This window comes from Nilaparvata lugens, chromosome 5 (genome assembly GCF_014356525.2).
Source record: "Nilaparvata lugens isolate BPH chromosome 5, ASM1435652v1, whole genome shotgun sequence".
Lineage (NCBI taxonomy): Eukaryota > Metazoa > Arthropoda > Insecta > Hemiptera > Delphacidae > Nilaparvata > Nilaparvata lugens.
Window position 1 is genome coordinate 52,398,091 of NC_052508.1, and position 26,093 is coordinate 52,424,183.

The following is a 26,093-nucleotide window of genomic DNA, read 5'->3' on the forward strand; positions in this document are numbered from 1 at the left end:
AATTATCATGAATAACTGAATAATACCATAATTAAAGACAATGAATAAGACAATAAATTATTCATTCTCCTATCAATTGCCAAAAGCACATTTGCAATTTTTTCGATATCAATCCATATTATAAACCAATAAATATCTTCAAACATTAATTATATATATTAATTTTATGGGTTACTATGACGATGATAGCATCAAAAATTAAATTTGTGCACCTCACGTTTGAAAACTTTTTACTTGTGTCATTTTTTGTTATAGGCTTCTAGGTTTAGGAAGTTACCAAATGGTAATATAGGGCCAACATTTTTTTACATAATATATTTTCTGAGATTGTAAATCTCATGACTTCTCAGAGTATTGAATCTAAGGAAAAGTATTAGATTATGGAAAAAAATAACCCAATTTGGATTATTTTTTAAAACTCTTCATATTTTTGAACACCTAGAGCCCGTATTTATGGACAAAAAATCATGATCTATTTGTCATTGGAAAAATAATTTTATTATTCAAGGCAACTGATTTTTACTATTTTTAATTTTTAAAAAAATTCTAAAATAAACTACTCCAAGTTCAAACATATTTTTTTCTACGGAATATTTAAAATTTGAGAAAGTTTGTTCTGCTAAATTGAATATTTCGTCCAATAATTTTTTTTCAAGAAGATCGATGTAAACTGTAGGCGTTCGTTATGTGTTCCAAAAGGAATGCATGATTTGACTGGTTAACATTGATTTTATGGAGCTGAATTGACTGCTTTGGCCGACTTCTACTGCACACTCTCAATAAACTGATCAGAATTAAGATGCATTTCATAGTAAGCATTTCACTTCATACTCTGTGGAAAGGTTTTCCAATTGTAGATGGTATTCATCCTAAATCACAATCAAGAAAAGTCAGTTTCATTCAATCTATTTTATTCATTCAAACATATATAACACAATTCTTTTAGCTAGAATAACCTACCAGTCTTACATAACGGGTATATTCAAAATGGTATATAAGAATATACGGTACATAAATAGTTTTGGTTGATCGGGCTGAGAATTAAGACGCTTTATAGTATACGAATCGAAGGTTTATGAATTTGATTATTTTCCCAACCCAAATTTAATTATCTTTATAAAATAAAATTCTAAAACTAGAATAAAGTATCTCTTCCATAGAACAGAAAAATACTTGACTAGAAAATCAAATCCAGTGATTGTTAATACTTTTTGGACTTAGCAGCTTATTAAATTTACAAAAATTATTACGCTATTTCATATTTATATACTTTTGCAATTTTCTATTTCAGTCACAGCACAATATCAATAAGTATTCCGTTATTTTACATCAATATAATACAATATTTTGACGAGAATTCTATTTACATATTATACCAATAATCACAGAGGTTAATATGTACAATAAGGGAATAATCAATAACAGCTTTCTTCAATAATTACAGTACCAAGCACCATCTATAATATCTGAACTATTTGTAAAATACAAAATTCCTGAATATGAGATTCTCTTATTATGACAACAATACAAAATTTACATATATGAATATTCAAAGAGTTCTCTCAAAACAAGTATTATCATTGAGAGACTGATTTGATTATTCGAATCTCAATTTTGACAGTTTACCACTGACAGTGAAGCGTCTTGTGAGCCAAATCTCCTCATTACTGTACTGACACTGACAGTATGAAGCGAGATCATCTCCTTGACGGAACCACATCAAGTCGTAACCTTGGTGATGATATCTCTGTGCCTGGCAAATATGTGGGTCTTGAGCGAGCTCTTCTGCGACAGTGCCTTTTCGCAGTAGGGGCACTGGAACTGGGGACTTTTGCCGCACTCGAACCGCTGGTGGGACACCAGTGTGCCCTTGTTCTTATAGGAGCGGCTGCACTGACTGCACACATAGCGCTGCTGCAGCTGATCCATCAATAATCGCGCTGCAACAAGGGAGGCTTTCACTCTACATTCATCATTAGGTTCAAATTCAATAAATTTCTAATCCTATTTTCAGTCTGCATCAAGGTTCACTGTCACCCTTCCAATTCAATTTTCTTATATAAGGTATCTCTATTTAATAGTTATCAGTAGAGCCTCGATAATTTGGTTCTCCAAAGATCGTAATCCTCTATAATTCGTGGTGGAAATTCGGTGTCTTGGAAATCCTTTATAATTCATAGTTGAGCAATGTATTTCGGTCCCCTCGATAATTCTCAGTAGAAATGCGCTCTGCTCATCTTTGACCTCTATAATTCGTATTTTGTCTGCGACCACTCTCTATAATTTGTATTTTTCACCTACACTATTATGGAAGGGGAACATATTTATAGTGTACTATGCTATTGCTAATTCTCAAGACATGAGGTCATAAACCGGAAATTAAAAATACTGCCAAACAAAATTATTGTCTATTGACAACATTTTTTCCAAAAATGTACAGAATAACAATTACATAACACTTGAAGTTCTTCGGCTGTATTATATGCATAAAATAAATTAATGGAAAAGAGGAATGATAGAAAAAATAATTTTGGTACCTACACAGTATTGGATGGCTGCGTAATAGTATATTTCGCACCTAGGGCCGAAAATTTGTTTACTGGCTCGAAATTGGTTTCGGACTAGAAAATATTTAAGAGCCGGTAGCACATTTTTGCCCATGGTGCGAACGCTATTTTTCGCCACACCAAAAAATAAAACAAAATATAATATGAGAATAATTGTTTATTAGGCACTTCCGAAAGCAAAACTGAAAGGTCGTAGCTCTAGCAAATCTAAGCTCTTGTAATAAGCTCTATCTAATCTAAATATCAGAAAACTGTCCAAGTAGTTCCAAAATTATCCACAAGGTTCAGTGGTAAAAGCAGTACCAAGACTGGAAACAATAATACTCTTTGTTTCTTAGATGTTAGAAGCTCTATTATACTCTGAAAATTGAATTTGAATAGTTTAATATCTTATTTGTATTTCATCTATCCAAATGAATTGATAGAATCTTATTGCAGAAAACTTTATTCAATTCTAGAAGCATAAACTGATTCCGTTTCATAAACTATTCACATGTAAAAACGTTCACATCAAAGTCATCAAATCAGAATCAGCTGACATTCAAGGTTATTTTACAGCCCTGGGGCTGTAATAGTATCTTACCTCACATGGACGGGAAGGTTCCGTTCACAGGGCAAGAATGATGTTTCTAGTCGAGGCATTAGCCAAGACTAGAATATCATTTGAGCCCTGCAAGAGACATTCACGTCCAAGTAATGTACACACAATTTTTTGTCATAATAATCTAAAGAGGAAGAATTGAGAAATACAAAACATTACTTGCTCGTGGAAGTTACTACATGCATTCTATAAACATAACCTAGTTTACTAATTCTGAATCAGGAATTTCTTGATTGAAGTTGACAAAACTCCCTCCTAGAATGCTGAAGGTGGTTTTTGTAGCAGTTTTGCTGTTCCTATTTTGGAACTAGGAAACATAGTTGACTGTAAAGAAAACATATGGTTTCATTACAGTGGAGTATGCTGTAATGAGAATCATTATATTATTTGTTCTGCAAAACAGCTGTTTACCGGCTTGATTTCATGCATGGAAAACAGCTGAGGTTGGATGACTATGACAATTTTTTTTTGTCCTAGTCATTCAATTTCAGCTGTTTTACATGCATGAAATCAAGCCGGTAAATAGCTGCTTGTAGAACTAATAGACATATGAGAATCATATGTAGATTGTAGAACAAATAAACATATGAGAATCATATGTTCATTTTTTCTGCAACAGCTGTTCATCGGCTTGATTTCATCCATGTAAAACAGCTGAAATTGAATGACTAGGACAATAAAAATGTGTCTAAGTCATTCAACCTAATAGCTGATTGTAGAACAAATAAACATATGATTCTCATTACAGCATACTATACTGTAATAAAATCATATGTTTTCTCTGCAGTCGAGTATGTTTCTTAGTTCCAAAATAGGAACAGCAAAACTGCTACAAAAAACCACCTTCAGCATTCTAGGAGGAAGTTTTGTCAACTTCAATCAACAAATTCCTGATTCAGAATTAGTAAACTAGGTTATGTTTATAGAATGCATGTAGTAACTTCCACGAGCAAGTAATGTTTTGTATTTCTCAATTCTTCCTCTTTAGATTATTATGACAAAAAATAGTGTGTACATTACTTGGACGTGAATGTCTCTTGCAGGGCTCAAATGATATTCTAGTCTTGGCTAATACCTCGACTAGAAACATCATTCTTGCCCGGTGAACGGAACCTTCCCGTCCATGTGAGGTAAAATACTATACCGACCTGGTCAGAAAAGATCACTTTCGGCTTCCATAGGACCAGCTCATTACATCCAAGTGTGGCGAAAAATTCGTTCATCAGTTTGAATGTAAGTTATGAGTCGTCTTGTGCGCTAGTCTATCGGAAATTAATCCCATGCATTCAGAAATTTCAAATTCAACAGGAAAAATTGAGTCAATTGGATATTTAAAAATCTGTCAATTCTAAACATTTTACATTGAGAGTTTAAGAAATTTGTTGTTACTTTTTGAAAATTAAATTATATCATCAGTGTTGAATTGTAAATTTTACAATTCAACACTGATGATATAACTATTCCCATATTATTTTCCATTTTTACTCATAATATTATGTATGATTGCTCATTGAATATTTAGCATTCTATATAATCTGCACCCTCCATAATTCGTAGGAAAGCTTGGTACCGTTAACTACGAATTATAGAGGTTCTTCTGTATCTGTACTTCTAGGGAGCTAAGAAGGGGTTTTCCCGCCTGAAAACGTTAGGAGCTCGCGGTGAAGCCAAGGAAGACAATTTCCCCGAGCGAGAAAAAGCACTTTTTTCTTGTAATGTACACAAAATGTTTGCTCCACCTACATTTTTAAAATATATTTCAAACAAAACTAATTCAAAATTCAAACATAACACAACTCAATGTAGAGTTGTGTCTGAATATGGTGCTTATTTATAGTTCCTGCAATATGGGAACCTCTGACTACGAACTACTCTGAAAACACCAATCATTACTCAGCAAGCCTAGGTAGTTTGACCAAATAAGGTAGTTTGTAAAAATAGTGGTCAGATGTTACACTGGAGACCTGTTCACCCTCTACTTTGTGCATTTAGAGTTTTCAAATCCTACAAAGCAGAAAAATTCTCCCGAATTCATATTCTTATGACTAATATTCTTGAATGATTCACCCAATCCAGCTCTCAATTTAAGGAGCATGGAATTTACTTTTTTAGAACGAACTCATTCAAAATATGAGATTTTGATAAAAGGGCATGGAACAGCTAACAGCTATCAATGATGTCATGGATTATACATTCATTTCCTCTGGAATTCATTAGTATCAACAGTCAGCTCAAGTCATGGTCTTGTTTGGTAATCATCAGCAATGAATTATTCTCGTACGTAAAAAACAGCTAATGCAACGTACAAATGAAAATCGAAGTATTGGAGTATGAAATAATTATTTTTTATTTTCCTTAAACATAAAAATTGACAAAAATCTGTAATATAACAGGTCCTGAGTAGTCTACAACCAAAATCCTGAGTGATTATGCTTGGGAAGAAGTGCCGTGAATGAACAGTATATGCCTTTTGCAGGCATTTTTGTAACGAAATTTTCTGGAACAGTGCAGACATTGAAACTTGGGAAGCTGTCCGCACCCATATTTTTGGTGATTGTACATACTCGCCCTGTGCAAGTAAATTTTTCCACATTGGTCGCAAAAGAATTTTCTCTCCGTATCTCCATTAGCAGAATTCTCATTATAATTTCCGTCTGTAAGTCAATACAACAAAATTAGAAATGGGCTGATTTTTCATTAAAAATCGGGAACAAAATAACAAAGGATAAATAATCATTCTTTGATTATGTAAATTATTATATTCTTTGATTATTCAACATTAGAAATGAGCTGATTTTTCATTAAAAATCGGGAACAAAATAACCAAGGATAAATAATCATTCTTTGATTATGTGTATATGCTATATTGATGAATGAATACAATAAACAAAATACAAAACATTTAAAAACCAGGATCACTTGAATCAAACCCTGTTCTATGTTCTCTAATTTTTATGGAAAAAAGACAAAAATTTTCTTAGATGCTGTATAGTAAATCTTTAAATGTAATATTCAATAATAGTAATGAATAATATACGGCAATTATTTATGAAAATTCAAATTAAACACTATTAACTGCCCTGTTGCAGTCGCAGAAGTCTACAGAGTAGTTGATCGTAATTAATTTTAATTTCTTCCAATAAATTATTATAAGTCTTGTGTCGATTTTGGGAACAATATCCAGCTGCTTGCACTACTACATGATAACGATTACATGACAATGATTTATGATTGATGAGCATGATCTATAGTATAATGTCGGGGGACCGACACTATACAAAAGCATAGAAATTTTTCAACAAAAGAGGAAATTATAATATATTTATCGTTTATAAAATGATATACTATGTTTGCTACAATGTTTGTTAATATACCATTCTAAACTAAAGCTGCGCTTACACCAAACTTATTGCTATCAGATTGAACATGAACTTATCATACACATGATGTGCATATGTGTTTGTCAAGCTCCGTTTAATCTAATAGAATCTATAAGGACGGAAAAATAAACATTTTGTTAATAACTTTGGTGTAAACGCAGATTTATAGCATCTAGTTACTATTTTGGACTTTTTAGAGTAAAGATGTAGTCCAACTATATTCACAACTATATATAAATGAAGTTTTCACTTCAGAATACTTCCAATTCTACTAAGTAAAAAGGACTGTTATTCATACCCTATGAACACTGAATGGTCATTGCTAATACTATGTCCCATCACTTTTTAAACAAAGTACTAAAAATGCAAAGCTAAGAGCCCCCAGCAGCTTAGTGCATCAGCTAAAAAAAGTTTTAGGGTTGAAAGATTAAAAGGAAATTCAACTTTTTTGATGAATTTGGAAACATTGCGAAAATATTTTTTTACTTTAAATATGATTATTATTCTTGATTAATTACAAATAATTTTACCTTTCAAACCTTATTAAGGTTTCTTTATCTTTCAGGTCGTGTTTATATTTTACAGCTGGCTATACGTCAGCTTATGAATTTCGGGGATGAGATATTTTGTTTTTCCACAGACGCACTCTCTCACTCACTTCCATTATGCACAGACGACGAAAGTCTCAGCTGTTTTCCCAAGGATGAATTATCATTTTAATGTCGTTCAGCGAGTTTTCCTAGGGATGAGACCTAGTGCAATCGAATTTTTATATCATAAACCTACTATATTGCAAATTTCATCAAAATCGTTAGAGCCGTTTACGAGATCTGTGGAACATAAATACATACCCATATAACCATATAAATATATAAATACAGTAATTCTCGCTTAATACTGTGCGTTCGGAAAGTCCCTGTGCACCAAGTGACATGACGGGAATAGTTTCACGGTTAGGTTGGTAGCGCTGTGCTGTTGCCGAACACAGCGAGACCTGTTAGTCGTCGAGTTGAGGTTATACGTGTTTCACTTATTGAAGTTCTGTTGTACATTTTTTGTTGTTGGGCGCGATGGTTCTTTCGGGGCAACAGCACATACATCTAACATCTCAATGGCTTTCCTGCGCAACGAGTTTGGTGAACGAATAATTTGAAAGAATTTGTGGCCTGCAAGATCTCCTGATCTGACTCCCCCCGATTTCTTTTTATGGGGTGCGGCAAAACAAACCGTGTATCGCAACAGACCACACACGATTGACCAACTTAAAGCCGCAATAACGGCATACATTAGCGAAATCACTGTTCTTCAGCTGCGTAAGGTGTTTGCAAACAAAATGAAACGAGTCCAATGCTGTATTGATGTCAACGGAGGTCATTTCGAACACCTTTTATAAACAATGTAATCATGTATTAAGGTATGGTTTAAAAACGTTATTAAGGTATTGAATAAATTTTTTTTGAAATGCTTAGTCATTTCTTTATACATATTTTCATTTTTCCCTAGTCACAATTCCACTGCACAGCGACTTTCCGAACGCACTGTATAATAGGATTTGCTTGGCAAACATGATTGATGCTGCATCAGAATAATTTATTCTTTATAAGAAAAATTATTAATGCTTGATGAGTATGATTCACACTTCTTAAATATATTATATTTCATGTTATATCAGCATGATTAAGGCCCACCGCAAAGTAGACCCACGCTAATCCACGAAAAGCAATGGGATGTTTTGTAAACCAGTGCTAGGCTTCTCTGGACATCTGTGTACAATGAATAATCCACTTGTCAGCTGATTGATCATGAATAATTCTATAGCAATGGTTTACACATCCCACGGCGTGGGTTGCTTTTCGTGGATTAACGTGGGTCTTTGGCCCACCGCAAAGTAGACCCACGCTAACCCACGCCACTCCAAATGTTTTGTAAACCATTGCTATAGAATTATTCATAATCAATCAGCTGACAAGTGGATAATTCATTGCATGCATTACACAGATGTCTGGAAAAGCCTAGCAATGGTTTACAAAACATCCCACGTTGAAGTGGCGTGGATTAGCGTGGGTCTACTTTGCGGCGGGTCTAAAGCTTGATTAACATTTTTAATGATTAATCTTGTGGTGAATAAGCAAGATATGTCGCTGGCATACTCCCTTGCGATGGAACTTTTTATAACAGTGTGGGCATTCAAACTTGGGCAGTTGTCCACATTCGTAGTTTTGGTGGTTGAATACACTGCTTTTGTGCGAATACGCTTTGCCGCATCTATCACAGTGAAAGGGTTTCTTGCTGTCGCCAATTGATTGCACTGCAAATTAAAACAGAGCGACTTTAGATGATTTCCAACAACTCATTGCTAGGGAATCATACTATATTGAAACTAGAAAGCCAGATAAAGAAAAATAAAATCTCTGGGTGGACCTTGAACTGTTTGCACCCAGCAATAACCATACCCATAATTAGACAGACTTGGATTATGATTATTAATATTGTTGGTATAGTATTAATATATTTATAGTTAGTATTAATATTATTGGGCACGATATTGGATTTTGAAATTCCTACCACATTGTGCAAACCAATCCAAATACTTCACATTTCCAAAGTCATATATTCAGTTATCCGTCTCAAAGTGGCTGTTGACAGAGGCTCCACCCTCCTAGTAATACCACTGTAGTGGCTGCACTAGATGTGGCCACTGTAGTAGTACTCATAATAGAACAAATCCAACACAATAATCTTAGATCAAGAAATCACAAATCAAAAAAACGATTGATAAAAGTTGTATTCCTATACTAAATTAGGTAGTGAAAGCTATAGAAATAAAATTCAAACTATCTTCAAGTGAAGTGCACTGTGAAAAAGACAGGCCTGTCTTCCCGGCAACAGAATTCATCAAATTTCGCACCTCAACCTCCTGATCAATTCTTTTCGAATATTCAGAGTTGAAAAATATGCCAAGGCTAATAATGTTCAATTAGAGAAAGAGTGGTATCCCACTTTCATTGAGTTATCAAGAATTAGATAATGAATAAGTTATGCATTCCAAATGACTCAGGAAATACAGCAGATAGCAATAATTTGTAAAGGGTTTTCTTCAAGTTAGTTTCATATTATTTAAACTAGCCAATAATTATTAATCTAATAAATGAATAGACAAATGGATGGAAAAATATGTAATATAAAACTAGTTTTTTGGGTTTATAATATTGAATGAATGACAGTGAAAATAACGGTAAGAGACTAATAAACTTTCTTGGTGCAAATTTTTGTGGTTTCCTTCCATTTTTTAAATCTGATACAAGCTTGATTAAATAGTCAATTGAGTTGAATAATTAAAAAACAAATAAAATATAAATTTTCGACTTGGAATGACATTAAAGGTGATAGAACAAAGTCAATTGGATGATCAGGGTGGTGGAAACGTTCTGTGAACAAGTATCATGTGCCTTTTGCAGGTGCCTCTATGATGGAACCTTCTCGAACAGTGAGGACATTCGAACATTGGCTCCTGACCACACTCGTACTTCTGATGTGAGAAAAGGCCGCTTTTGTAAATATAACCTTTACCACATCTACCACACACGAATTCTCTCGCATTATCAACAACTGCAAAAACAATAACATTGACATTAGATAGAATTCTACTCTAGAGGGATGAACATTTCATAAAATTCTGTTTGTGAATATTGGCATTATTGTCCATTCCACTATATTGATTGTTTTGAATTTCAGGACTATGGTTTCGTGTTAAAACGAACACCACACATGTTTTTTCACCAAAGATAGAATTTAATGTAATTAGAATTTTAAGAATGGAGCAGAATAAATAAAATATAATAATTATCGTATTTGAAAGAACACCAATAGAGTTAAGTCATAAGAGCGTGATGATTGAATCTTTAGTTATTTCAACTTGAATTATTTTTCATTTTATAATATTATGAGTTTTTATCATAGTTGAATCAATAAATAAATAAGATCGTTTGTAGAGGTCATTCAAGCTCCATGCGCCTGATACTCTCGTAAGGGTGACAATTTTTCAAGCCGATCTTCCCTAAATACCATTTATGAGTTTACAAATCGCTTTCCGGTGGTTCTGAACCCATCTACTGTTAAACAGTGAGTCCACTCATCTCAAGAATAGTATATAGATAGAATGCTATATACTATCTTTGCACTCATCATCACCCACGCACAAGCCTAGTACTCATGTGGGCATCATATTCAGAAAGAAGAGAAGAGATTTCTATTGATCAAAGTAGTTATAATTATCAATTAATGAATACGTGAAATTCTACTTTTATGAACAACAGTCTTTATTATCATCAATCAGATCGTTGAGAAAAATGGGATTTCCATTGGTTTCAGCATATTCCGTTTCAGATTTCTACTAATTCGGGGTTAACAATATAATTATTAGTCCATAGCTGTTGGATTCATTGAATGCTCATGCTGCGCGAAGTAAGTTGTGGTATCAACATCGTGGTGCTTGAAGATAATGTGCCTTTTCCAGGCACCTTTCTGGTGGAACATTCTGGAACACTGTGGACACTGGAACTGCGGTTGCTGTCCACACTCATACCTCTGGTGGTTCCATCTACTACGTCTATGTAGATACACTTTACCACAACCATCACAAGCGAATCTCTCTCTCACTGCAAAACAGATCAACATTAGATAAAACAAATAGAATAGAATAGAATAGCTGCCTTTATTTTTTACCTAGGAGGGCGGAGTCAGGGCGCAGCCGGCCCTCTCTTACACTCAACCCTCAACCCTCAAATGTGAGATAAACTAATCTTGTTAGTTCACCATCACTGAAATTAGTGTAATTTACGGTTTAGACTTCAATTTCACCACTTGTCCCTGACAATATGATTAACTCATGAACAAAACAACATTTTTATTCACAATACAAACAAATGAGGGTCCTGCCAAACCAGAAGATTTTTCCGCGGGTGCCCAGTTACAAAAAAATACGAGTTACAAAGATAAATGAACTTAGACAAAATAAATATTGAACTTTAAAGATTTTAAAAGTATAAGATGAAAGAAAACAAATACAAATTGCAAATAGAAAATGATAAATATACATCAGATTTTGATAGAGAATTAAAAAAAAAAAAGGGAAAATAACGAAAATTTATTAGAAAGGAATGAAATAAAAAGTAAAAGGGAAAAATTGTTCTACACAACAGTAAAAATACATTTTTATCGTTGAGGCAGGCGGCAGTGACAATAAGATTTTTTTTAAACTTCAGCCAGAAAAATTCCAATCATTTATTTAACTTGACGTTTCTTAAATTATGTGTACGTTTTTAATATTATTAGTTATATAAATTGATTGTACTGCAAAAGCAAACGGATCAACTTTTGATAAGACAATTATAGTGATCTACAATAATATATAATGAATGAAAGAATCTGTTTGTACACGTAGGGGATATAAACTTCACGAATGACGCATCATCACGTCTGAACAACAGTACTGATTAACTTGAAATTTTGCATATGGATTCTTATTTCAACGAGGATGGTTATAGGCCTATTTAAATTCTTCAAGATTTCAGTAGGTGAAGTTTTCAGTTTGTCAAGTTTTTAATTGACCGAGCGAAGATAGGTCTAAGATTCAAGTCGACGGTTTGGCATTTCTCTTAATGTTTAAATGTTTCAATGTTTATATGTTGCGCATTTACGGCGAAACGCGTTAATAGATTTTCATGGAATTTGACAGGTATGTTCCTTTTTTAATTGCGCGTCGACGTATATACAAGGTTTTTGGAAATTTTGCATTTCAAGGATAATATAAAAGGAAAAAGGAGCCTCCTTCATACGCCAATAACATTAGAGTAAAAATCAGACTATAGAATTATTCATAATAAATTAGCTGACAAGTGATTACACAGATGTGTATAGAAGCCAGTCTATTGCATAAGGTCTACTGTTCACAGAACTTCTAGTATTGTTAGACCCTAACGGAGCACGGTTTACCTGCTAGTATTAATAATAAAACAAAAGAATATTGTCTAAAAATATCATGAATCTATTAAAAAGTTACAAACATGTTTCAACACCCGCTGTGGTGTCATCTTCAGTGAGACAATTCAAAACTAAAGCCGTGCCCACACTAAACAAATGTTCGACAAACATGTTTGTTGAAACAGTTTGAACAAATTTTCAAAATTTGGACAAAATAAGAATCTTCCAGTAGTATTTATTTATTTACGTCATATCACTTGAAAATGGCATAAATGTCCGAAACATGTTGTGATAAAATATTTTAAAAAAAGGGTACTGAGATTTTTATTTTCTTTATATTTAAATTTTATTATGTTTGTCTAACAATGTTTGCCCGTGGCCAGTGTGGACGCGTCACCAAACAAAATATGTGTAAGTGGGGAGAACAGGTTTTATGTTTTACAGCTGTAAACACTGAAAATGTTTGGAAAAACAGGTAATTTTTTGTTTGACAAACAATGATTGTCCAAACTTTTTAAAATGTTTGTCACTGAGCTCCTCAACAAACATGTTGCCGAATATGTATGACGAACATTTTTTCAGTGTGGACACGGCTTTAAACTTACAATATATTCACATGTTAACAAAACTCAACATGTTTGTTACTTTTTAATAAATCCGTGATATTATTAGACAATATTCTAGTGTTTTATTATTGATAAATATCACTATATCTCATCAAAAACAGTATCTGAAGTAATGTTAATGGTGAAGTATTACCTTGCCACCACTGAAATGATCGTTATCACACTTACCGACTGTCGGCCGACACTCAAAATTATCCTATGATTAACTGGGAATCAGCTATTGGTGAGAACTAGCCAATCCGAGGACATTTCTGAATATTGCCCGACAATAGGTAAGTAAGTGTAAAATCAGACATTAGTGTAATTCACTTGGACCCAAGAAGATGAAGATCAGAATTGTTTCAAATGCCAGCTAGAAGCTATCTACAACTATAAATTGAAATTCACTTTAAACTATCAGCGTTCCATGTAGTATCAATGCTCCTGTTCTAGCTTCAATCTATGCTGACAGTTTGAAGTTATCTCGCAGCAGAAAGTAGTCAAATTGAGTTGTGAATCATTGAATTTTCTTTTTTATTCCTTCATTTATATAATTATTTCTAGGTAGATAGCATAATTAGTTTTGATGCACTACATGTTATTACAACCAACACATTGTACAATAATGTATCATGTACTGCCAAGTAGATGTGTACATTTTTCTACTACGTGGTATCTGAGTACTGTAAGCGGCTTATAGATGGGGAAAGAAAGGACAGCAAGGTACTGGCGGCCAGTGTTTTCCATCAAGTAATTTTTCATTGATTGAAATTACATAATGGAAAGCACTGGACGCCAGTATCTTGCCGGTTTGTACTTCCTCCATCTACAAGCTGTTATACTCTTGTATACTGTGAGTATCTTTGTAATTTACTTTCCTCATGTAAGTTTGCATCCTGTTCATAATTTTTTTTAATAAATACTGCATCTACAAATTGCTAATATCTATTGAATCTAGTTGAAGATCCAATAAACTAATTCAATTAATTAAAAACTATTTAATCGTATATTCATATATTTATCCAAATAGATATCTGAGCATGACATTACTATTTTATAGTATAAGCAAAATTAGATTATCAAAGTTATGCATGAATTCAGTTTATAGCATTTTCCCTGGAATACAAATGTCTGCTTCTAACAATAAAATCACCTGAATTTTTATGTAACAGGAACTGATTAAAATTGACTAGTGTCTTGGACCAGATTTTCCAGAATTGAAATTTCTTGCTATGAGAAAATCTTCGTAATATTCATATAAAAATCTCAGAGCTATGGAACAAACATGAAAATAAAGTTTATTCATTGGTAGCCCGTAGGTATTAATTAGTACTACAGTATACGATTCTCCTTCCGTCAATACTGCCTTTCAGTGAAAAAAAATAACAGTGAAAAACCTATGGACGTCTGCCAAACTGTGTCTGTGTCAGCTGAAGCCCATTGATGTTTTGGAAATCCATCATCTTCAACATGTCCTTGGTCTCCGCGTCCACTTCGATGACATCCTGCTCGAGAGCCGACACCTCTGGCACGTAGTTGTCTCTGCGCTCTCTCTCTTCCTCCTGCAGCTTGATCGAGATGCCGCGTACCTGCGAGTGACGGAGGCGCTTCATCAGGTGGGTCACGAACCCAGCGATCTTATTCCTCAGTGGTTTGGTAGGTATAATTGCGATTTCTTCACATATTCTCTTGTTGGTATCAAAATCCAAAGTCAGCTTTGTGTAGTATTTTTCAATGATCATGCGAGCTGCTTTCTTGACGGTTTTCGTCCTGACGCGACCCATGATGACAGCTTAACAGCACGGCGTTCTTTCATGAGAAGAGACTTGTTCCATAGAAATTGTGAGTCATTTAACAAAGCAAGAAGAGTCCTACTCACTCAACGTGCATAGCACGCAAGTGTGTGATAACTGAAGACGTCTATAGTAAGGTCCACGTTATAATGGCAGTGGATAAAGATAGAAGAACAGCGTTGCCGATTCTCTGTCTTAATTAATTATATTTCTACACTGTCAAAAACAGATTTGGCATCGTTGCGGAGCTAGAAAAGGATAGTACTACCTGCTTTGTCGAATGATAGCAACATCAAAGTTTATCAAATACTGTCATTATAACGTGGACCTCACTATAGTGAATAGCCCTCCCTTTACTTTCATGACTATAATTTTTTTGAAACAAGCCCAGTTTTAATATAGATTTATACGACTTCTCCGATCAAATGTACGATAAACATTTTGTATTCATCGTTAGAGAAAATATCAACATCAGTTCAATTGGTTCTGTTCCATTCAGACATTTTTCGAATTATTCATGACTAAGTCATTTTTACGAATTACTGTAGTTTGAGATAATTTTAACATATAATATTCCAATGAAGAGCAAACAAGATTTTAGAATAGAATGCCAATTTCAGTAGATGTGATCAGTAAGGTCTATAAAATACAGGTCATGACACAGTCCCGTGATGCATTGCAAAATCGCCATTTTATGGGGTTCTAGTTCACCAATTATCAAATTTATCATTATAGATTGAACAACACGATGTGTTATTTTGTTATATTGTTCAAGAAATATTGCTTGGCTTTGAATTGTAAAATAAATTATTCCCACAGAATAATAATATTTAGATTCCAACCAGGAACTGAATTTTTGATTTTCAGATTGGGAACTTCAAACTCTTTTTGAGGTTAGCCTTTTGTCCCAATGCCTTATGAATCTAGAAGTTACAAGAATAAGAACAATTTTTAATGATAAAAAATGAATTATTGAAATTTCATTATTAAAAAATCGAAAACCTGAATTTACATATTATCTGAACCAGAATATTGTTTTTAAAAAGCATAATATATGATTTTGTTATAAGTAGATTGGAATATTTCAAATGTACCGCCATAAAGATCCCACATAATGGCCGCTCCATAAGGAACACGAGTGTCATGACCTGTATTTATAGACCTTGGTGATCAGTTAAGCATCAACTGCGATCTACTGGGCAATGATGAAACTACGTCCAACAGCTCTACTCGTCCATAGCTAAAGCACACCTCTCATTGGCGATAACTTAACGATAAGGCATTGCAGCCATTTTGTAGAGCCTAACAATTAAACGGTGTACACACGTACGTTTGCCTCGGGTGAGCATACGTGTATGGGCTTGCATTCGCACATGTGGACACTGTTCGCTGAGGCATGTGGGCGAACCGGAACTCTGTCGGTATTTTGGCGTGCTCAAAGGCGCCTCGGGCGAGCATTGAATGTACGTGTGGACGCGATTTTGCCATACGGGTGAGGCAAAACGTAAACATTGAAGGCGTCATAACCTAATTCCAATGAATTAGGTTAATGAATGACAAATCAAATTGTGATCCAATAACTAATTGTAAATTGTAGGATATGTGGATTGTCAAATATTTAAATAGAAACATGCATGGAGTATATAATTCGTATCATGATTAACAAATTTAGAACTGCATAATTTAAGTGAAAAAAGCTTCTCTACAGGGTTCCTACAAGGAAGTATAGCTCAAATATTATTTTACTGTGGCTATCAAATCATCTTGTGTTTGTTTCATGTTATCAATCAGAGTTGTTAATTAAAATTGTAATCTTCAATATGATATTATACGTTTTAGATAGCTAGGCTATCTATAGAGAGATTTATACAAACTTTGAACTAGTATTCCCTTGAAGGTAAATCTTGAATGTAATCTTTTGGAGAATCTTGTTTTGTCATGTGTATGAGCATAGTTAGTTTAAAATGGGCAGCAATTTAGTATTTGATTCAATTTATGGCTAATTTTCTTAAAGAAGACTGTCAATTTTGTGAGACAGTGTTAAGTGCTTTGATTAGGTCATCAAAACTTCTGGAATTATTGTAGATTTTTCTTTTTTTGAGATTCTGAATAGATATTGGAAACCAACAAATGAATCGCCTAATGCCAAGAATCTCAAAGTTAGAGCCAATCGTTCTTGTGGAGTTATAACTCCCCTCATGATGATATCATTTTTTGTTTGATAAAATATAATAATTGATTTATTTTAAACGAGAATGAACAGTTATATTACATCAATAAACCGGTATCAGTTACCCTCCATAGAAGACATTGACAAGACAGAGGATCGGCAACGTTGTTCTCCTATCTTTCTCCACTGACATTATAACGTGGACCGTCACTATATCAACCAGTGTGGCATACGAAACAATCAACCAGCTTTACTCCTACCATAAGTATGCAAAATGAGTTTGTACGGTACTAACTCAAATTATTGAAAACTTTATCTTTTCCTGACAAGGGCTTGAAAATTCAATTATATATTATTTCGAAAAATCTAACTTTGGATCTAAAGGACAATGGAATGTATTTGAATAAATTGAACGAATGAATACTTTTTGAATAACAATTGATTTATTCCTCTCAGTCATGAAACATTTCAATAAAAATCATTTCAACTTTCAATTTCACAGCTCTATTTCAGAAATTTAATTTCACATCGAAATAACAAAAATTTGACCGTTCGAAATAGTTGAAAATTAAGCAAACTTCTAAACAGAGGAGTAATTTGAATTGAAGTAGCTTTGATACAATTTTCTAACAAATCAGGATATCTGATAACATATCAGGTATGCTCCGGCATTCACCTTCACGACTTGGGGAAAACCAAGATAATTTGGAAAACCCAAATCAGAGCAAAATAAATTAGTAAATCACTTGATGAATATTTTGAGTCTCAAATTTGCAACTAGAGCTAATACAATAAAATGGTTTATATTGATGTGAAACCTATGAATTACAAAAAACTAGAACTATTTGACATTATTAGAATAAAATATTACTTGTACAATCAATGGTCAATACTTTCATTTAATTTTTACACTAGTAGACGACTCATATAAAATTATTTCAAAAATATTAGAAGTTGATAAAAGGTTATCAACAAGGTAAGAAGTAATTATTCAGGCAATGCTATTACAAATTATTGAATTACAAAAATACTTAACGGTACAATTTTTCATAAACGAAACATTTTCTCTGTCAACATGACAGAGAATATTCAACAACCGTATCAACAACACAACAATAATAGACTCGTATAAGTGAAGTGTCACTTTATAGTTTCAAATACTCTCAATTTGTATAAAATACTGTACATGAATAATACTGTTTTTCAAGTTCAGGATTTTCAATAGATTCACACGCAAAAAACTATAGAATATATCATATCTATGAAAATTAGTAAATCTTCTTAGAATGTTCAAATACGTTACAATAAAGTTCAAATTTTTAACACCAACAAATTTAATAAAATTTAAAAACAATAATACTAGTTTAATACAATATTCTAACACAGGCTGTCAAAACTTATAACTAAAACAAAACCATCAAGATCCCATAATATAATGTGAAAGTGGGAAATCCTTGAATAAAATAAGATTTACAAGAAATGAAAATTAATATTCTCGAATACTGAATTTTCTGCGAAAGGTGAAGTGGAAGACTTATGGTTCAATACTGTAGGGGAAGGGAAATTATTATTTGAATAAAAAATATCCAACAATAATTGAAATGTAAAATTATAGTTTGACAAGAAAATCATTGACAAAATGTGACTTATTCGAAATAACGCGTCTGAAGGTGCGTACAGATTTACGCGCCGCGAACATGATCAATTCACTTTTAATCAGCTGATGCCAAGCTTTTTATATCTATATCTTTTACCGTTTCTGTAAAAATACAGATATAGTCAGCTGATTAAAAGTGAATTGCTCATGTTCGCGGCGCATATATCTGTACGCACCTTAACATATTTTTATGGGAACTTGAATTGAACACTTAACGCTAATCAGGCTGTCATTAACTTAAACTAAACTATTCTAATCTTTGGCAAGGCTATTCCAAAGCCAATAAGGCTAATAATTATGACTAAAAAACCAGGTTGATAAACATTTGACTGAAAGAATCTAGGAAACCTACTGAAACCTCCAAAATTTAATAGTAATATAAAAATACATTATATTAAAATTAATTTGAGGAGTGAACAGGAATTTCTAGAGCTTCCAGCCATAGAATAAATTCTTGACTAATACAAATTTTTAGAAGGCAATAATTTTCGTTGTAGAATAATTAGTTATATTAATCAATAATTCGTTTTTGTGATATGTTTACTCCCTGTAGTTTAACTGATTCTCTTCTGGGTAGTAGTAAAGATGATAATGTGACAGATTTCATATTGAATAATTACATAGAAAACCTACCAATTGTCACAAACCACTTGTTTATAACGAAAATGAGAAAATGATTTCAATTGTTACACTAGTATCAATCTCTCTAGACTACTCGTAGATCTCTAGTAAAATTAGAGAACTAGTTATAAGAGATCAATACGTGTGTAAGAAATGAAACTAGTTTCTCGTTACTTAATAAATAAATTGTTGTGTCAATTGCGAATCTTATTCAATATATACCGCAATACCACCTTCACTACTACACATTAAGTCCTTTCATACCAAATGAACTACAGTATTTATGATAAATAATATTAATAACAAATCAATACGATAATATATTCATTACATGACAAAAAATATGTCTATACTAGAATTGATAGAACTTTTGCATGGGAACTATTGAAAGAGTAGTTTCTTGAGGTGGTTCAACAGGCAACAGAATGTCTGCACAAGGCGTCCGATCTCAAGGAAAACTTCAAAGTGTGGAAGAAGAAATCTGTGAAACCTCCACACATTTCTCCATCCACCCGTTCACATTTTCTCGATGCCGGAAGACTACGAATTTTCCATTGAATGTGGAGCCACCTCAAGAAAATGATCCTTCAACATACTATTCCAACACTAAAGATTCATTAATTCTAATTTAATATGCAATTGATTAAACAAATCTCAACTCAAAAACAAAATCTTAATTAAACAATTTTTGTAATTGATTATACATCATTTCAACACTTGAAAAAATAGAGCCTGTACTCTGAAGAATAAATTGAGACTTGAGCTTCCAGTTAGTCAAATATCGACTTTCACTGATTGTTTGAAATCGCGACTTTCTCATACAAACATAAGAGACTGAATATAGTCAATGTGACAATGCTGCATCGACGGTGTTGTCACATTGAATTCATTCAGTCCTACAGGCTTGCATCCGAAAGTCACGATTTGATGCAATCAGATTGAATACAACCAATATGACAACACTGTATCGTCTATGTTGTCACATTGAATATAGTATTAACTCTATAATCTTGCATCAGAAAGTCTCAAATCGACGATATTTGACCGAATGGAAGCACAAGTCTCTACTTCTTTTATACAGAGTTTAGGTTCCATTTTTGCATGTAGAAATTATATATAATCAACTATTTCAGTTAAGAATCTGGTTTTATAATTCGAAATATGTTTAATCAATTACTGGAAAGACTACGATTCAAAGAGAAGAGACATAAATAACAAACCAATATAACAACAATTTCGTTATACGATAAAACATCACTATTTGACTTATTGATTTCCACACATAAAAATAGAGCCTAATTAAAGATATAACAATGAAATAACAGTTTCGATGACTAACAATTAATTGATTACAGTAATATTTATGAAAATAGAGCCTAATTCAAAGATAATCGTCACGTCGCGCGGTTTGGCTAGTGGAAGGCGAGAGCGAAGGCGTCGTTTCCTTGGCGTGACAATTTCGCATATGGACACGCATCGAGTCGGCGCGACTGAACGGCCTGAAGCACTTGCGACAGAAGAACTGCTTGACGACGCCGCACTCGTACTTCCTGTGTCGGTCCAGCGTATAGGAGACGGCATAGTGACGGCCACATCGCTCACATACGTAGGGTCGTGTAGCGCCGCGACTCTCACCGCTGCGACTGGCGTCAAACGCAGCGATCGCTCGCAGCGCGGCTGAGCTTCGCGACAGTGCTATGGCAGCCGCTAGCGAGCCCACATCTACAAACGGAAACAGCTGTTAGAGCGCGAAAACCCCTCTAAAGCAGAATTAAACAACCTCCGACTTCGAGTGATATGCGGAGCAGAAAAATGGAGGGAGATCAACCATTTACAGTTATGAATAGTCATAGAAAGAAGGGCAGTTGCCAAGTTCACTATCTGACTCAGTCGATGCAGTGCTTTTAGTGAGGAAACTAGGTAGGCGTATCATGAGGTGTTGGACACTTATTAAAGTCTACAGAACGTTGTTCAGCTTTAGCACGGCAAGATTGCCGCCGCTGTATCCTTACTTTAGGGTTGTGTGGCAGAGGGCCTCGAGTTCCTTGTCCGCCCTTAATAAAGGCAATTATTCCATTATCATTTCATTCCTCTGCTCCGCATATCCCTCCAAGTCGGAAGTAGTTTTAAATGGACTATAGTAAGATTCACTTCAACTTGTCAGCATTGTTTGAATGATAAGCGGTGGTGATATCTGTAATGGATGCAGACAGATTAAAAGGAATCTCACTACCGTACACCATTAAGGGCCGTTTACACAGTCAAAGCTTTAACTGAATTTAATCAGCTGGTGGCTTAAACTCAAAATGTAACACATTATAACAAACGAGACTTGATACGGATTTAATCCAGTTTAAAATGAAATTTGGTTTAAACTGTTACTGTGCAAACGGCCCTTAATATAGAACACTAAAATCAGTTCTCTATACTCTGAATAATACAAGGTGAGACTTGGGCAGAAAATCCGCGTTGCCAAATTATCGGAAATTGTGACCTCATGCAAGCCGAACGTTGAATATATTAATTCTGACAACACAGTCGATACAGAGTTGTCTCATTGAATATATTCAGTCATAAAGGATTGCATGAAAAGGTCGTGAAATCGTACAATTTGGCAACGCGGTTATTTTGCCCAAGTCGCAACTTATTTTATTCAGCATATAAAACAAGGGTAGAAACAAGCTTGAAAAATGGAATGTTGAATACTAATCATCTGATTTGGCCAAAATGATATGGAAGATCGACCCTCATATATCGCCACATAGTCCGATCTCAGTCTCATAAGTTCTCCTGCTTTCTAATGTTTGATTTTTCGTTGCTGAGCAGAAATGGAATACAGAGAAATAAATTATAGAATATAGAAATGGAATGAGCCGAATGGTTATTATGGGAGTGTTTACAAATTTCAATCTGCCAATGTGTTAAAACCTCTGTAAGATGATGGTGAACTTTTTGAGTGAAGCAGAGAGGAAATTCATTTGAAAGCAGGGCTTATTATATGTGTCCTATTGAGGAGACATATATTTAATCTAATAAAAGTAAAATGTAAAAAAGATCGAAGTTTGACTCCATTACGTCATCAAGTGTAGTCACATTGACATAAAAAATACAGTTTATGAATATCTAGAAATCTTGTGAAATTCAATCAAATAAGTTAGGTTTTAGAAAAAGGGGACCTCAAAACACATTTGGCAATTACTGCGGTAGAGAGAATGTGTAAGAATGTAACCAACATAATATCCCAATACTCAAGCCATCAAACGTGCAAAGAACCGATAAGATAACCAACCAATTTACACTCTCCTCAAACACCACATGTGTTCTCCAAGTAACAAATATCCAGAATTTGTGGCCTTCAACAATGCTCTAGATATTTATTAATCAGAGAAGCACAATGTATTATTATGTTTGAACTGGATAGTCGTTGGCCAAATTAATCAGTTCTAACTTGAACGTTGCGGAGTGAGTGAGAGATTATTACTGTACTTGCTTAAATCATTTGATAAGGAATTGAGGAATCTTTTGAAAAAATTGTGTTTGTTTTGAGATGAAAATAATATGAATTTGCAATTAGTATTCATTTCACTCAACCCACGTAAATAATCAAAATTCATTGATATCAGTTTGTACATAACTGACCTGGGTCTAATAGAAGTGTTGGTTGACTCACTATTTACGAATGAGTTAACTATTCATCAATTTTGCAACTTACTAAAATGTATTTTAAATTTTTCGTTAGTAGAAGAGATTCCTACAAATTCTCGTTTGTTACGAATAGTTGAACTAACCATCAACTCAACTCTTAACTATCAAGTTAATAGTTAACTTGATTGTTCAGCAAACAGTTAATTAGGCCCTTGCTATTCACTGGATGGTATCTGATACTATAGTACTATATTTTGTTGATAAAAGCCTACCAGTTGCGCATTAAAATAATTATCAGACAACGACGTTCTAAGTATATGTTATAAGAACTCAATTATATGACAATCTTTTCACTGTTTTCAGAACTTTACTTTGAAGAATGAAAATTTATGAACTTATCGCTATAATACCATGGATCAGAACAAATGTGTTGGAACTTCTATGTTGAAACTTTTGTGTTGGAACACAGACTAAAATATTGTTGATAAAAAGAGATATTACGAAAGTTTTAATAAAGGAAGTATGCAAAATTTGTACATCCTAATCTCCTTATCCAATGATAATAATAATAAAAATGAAGAACATGTCTTTACAATTTTCAGAACAATGACAATATAGTCTAGATGAAGTTTGGTTGCAAAAATTGATCAATTTAATAGATTCTAATCAATATTTTTATGATATTAGTAAACTATTCTGGTGCAACAATCATAAAGCTTCTCATGTCAGTCAAATTACATTGGAAAGATTCATCAATCACTGTTGGATGAAAAAATATTTTGAACTATGGAGGAATCTAGATATTGAAATTTCTATTCAAGAGCATTACAACTTGACCATCATTTGAAAAGTTATTAACGATTCTAGTGACTCGCAAGCTATTCAAGTTCAGATTTTCTAAATAGAAACGCTGGTGCCGTTCCAAAACATTTGCTCCGCCTCATCTACGTTCAATTACTTTAAATTACATAATCTAGAAGAATTCAACTCACCAAAATCAATTGACAATTGCAGGAATCATGAATCACTAACAAGCGATCTCATTTACCTTCCTGTAGAAGGAATGCACTGTTTCAGACCTTCTTCTTTCTCTCTCTCGCATGGTGGTTGTTCTCCAACCACCTGAGCCGTAATTTCCAGAGCTTCCAGAGTAGGAATAGAGGAGCTTTCAATATACATCAGCGATGCAATGTATATCAAAAGCTCCAATTCACGTTTCATGGACTTTCAGTATACAATACAAATGAAATGTACATTGAAAGCTCAATTACACAACATTGTTTTGGAATGATGGGGTTTTCAATAGGAACATTACTGATGTAATGTTGACTACAGTAAACCATTCAATATCCCAAAAAATGTAAGAGACATAAAACTTTCTATTCACATTGATTTGCAAAGTATATTGAAAGCTTAAAGATGGAAGCTTTATCAGTAACAGAATACTGGTTATTATTGTAAAGTCCAAAATATATATTTCAATGGAATATTCAGAAAAGAATCTGGTTTATTCCGTTTAAAAACGGATGAATGATGCATTCATGACTTGAAAAATTAGAAATAAATATTTCAAATTTGAGGTTTGATGTTCAGTTGAAAATTATTTTAATGTACTCCTTTTCGTAATACATGTTTACTCATAGTAATACTTGTGAATATTTGATCGTATTAAGTGAAAAATCTTCAAAATTGGATTTAACTTGTATTGACAGTCGCTTCTTGCTTGGGTGCTTCATACAGCGAGTGATCGATCGTATTATTGTTCTCAAATTTACTCAACTTGAAACTTAAATATGTAGTAAGCCTACATTGATCAGAAAATTAATTGAAAAAATTCAATTTTTGATAAACATCGATTCGAGAATTTAGAATGTGTAGTACGGTACATATGATGAAAAATATTCAAGAAAATTTGAAAAAGCAGCCTGGAAACTATCGGCTGGTTAGTTTGGAATTTTAAAATCTAAATTTAAAAATTTTGTTTACAATTATTCTGAGTATTTAACATTACTCTAATAAATTTGAGTGGAGTAGACAGGAAAAAATTACATTGAAAAATTACTATTCAAGGCTGAAATGAATAGGGTACATTTATACAACTGACAATGTTCAACATTAGGAATGATTGAACATTCAAAATGAAGACAATAACAACATGAATCACATTTGAAAAAACAATTTAAATTCATCAATAAATCATTTTAAAATTGTAAATATTAGAATGAGGCCAATCGATTTGCGAGTAAAGCTCTAGAATGTGAAACAGAAAAATTGAATATTGAAAAATACAACATGAATAGAATAAATTTTTCAAATGAAAATAATTATTTTTATCGCAAATAATCTAGTATTACAAGAATCATTTTTTGAAAAGCCACATTCCTGAAATAGAACACCAGGTTTACAATACTAGAGCTAAACTTCAACAAATCTCGAAGCCTTCAAAAATTTCTAAAACTAAATTTTCAAGAAGAAAAATTATTTTTAAAATAATATGGTTAAGCTCTAATTATGAAATTAAATCTTTGAAATAGATTGTCAAAATAATTTTCATTAATCAAGAGAAACTGAAACGTTTCAATCAAATTCAATATTAGCTATTTCTTAAATTAGTTAGCAAAAATGGAAAATCAATATTCACCTGTTAAAATGTTGAGTAAGGTACCTTGTAGTTAATCATGTTTAAGAAGTCTTCACATCCGGTCAACCAATGAGAAAATATCTCAGAAAAATAGCCAGCAGAATTCACGAGCACGATGAAAAACTCTCCAATATGTCTCGAAAAATTAAGTATATGTCACGAAAGATCAGAATTCCCGTTCACGAAAAACGCGAAAATGAAACTTAGAAAATAAAATAGCATGCAATGTGCATCCAAAGTCCCATTGTACAAAAAATTTCCAAAGTATTTATCAGCAAAATCAATTTCAGGATTTATACGAGAAAAACATGAAAAATTTTCAACTAATTGATTAATCTAATTATCTCACAAAAATGAACGAAAATTCAAGATTTATTCATTGAAAAATAAATTCCAGTTTTGAACAACTTTCAAAGGAGAAAAAGACATTA

The 26,093-nt window shown here is 33.2% G+C and overlaps 2 protein-coding genes and 1 long non-coding RNA gene across 7 annotated transcripts in view; all 3 read right to left on the reverse strand.

Annotated features, from left to right (window-relative positions):
- Window positions 1–26,093, reverse strand: part of LOC111045285 (longitudinals lacking protein, isoforms A/B/D/L) — a 111,954-nt gene that overhangs the window by 70,842 nt on the left and 15,019 nt on the right. Inside the window, exons 4-5 of one of the 5 annotated variants that reach the window (XM_039428661.1) lie at window positions 8,699–8,856; window positions 5,492–5,822 (exon numbers count right to left, since the gene is read on the reverse strand). The exons of the other annotated variants lie outside the window; for them this stretch is intronic. Coding sequence (XP_039284595.1) covers window positions 5,574–5,822; window positions 8,699–8,856 — 407 coding nt within the window. The 3' untranslated portion in view covers window positions 5,492–5,573. Of the gene's footprint in view, window positions 1–5,491; window positions 5,823–8,698; window positions 8,857–26,093 lie in introns of those variants that run through there. 5 annotated transcript variants of the gene reach the window in all.
- Window positions 14,514–14,957, reverse strand: LOC120351412 (40S ribosomal protein S17). The gene has a single exon (XM_039428679.1). It carries the CDS (start codon window positions 14,917–14,919, stop codon window positions 14,533–14,535), a length of 387 nt encoding a protein of 128 aa, XP_039284613.1. The 5' UTR covers window positions 14,920–14,957; the 3' UTR covers window positions 14,514–14,532.
- On the reverse strand, window positions 17,520–24,138 carry LOC120351417. The gene is made up of 2 exons (XR_005571384.1): window positions 24,014–24,138; window positions 17,520–21,098 (listed from the first exon to the last, which is right to left on the reverse strand). It is a non-coding gene; the product is annotated as an uncharacterized LOC120351417 (long non-coding RNA).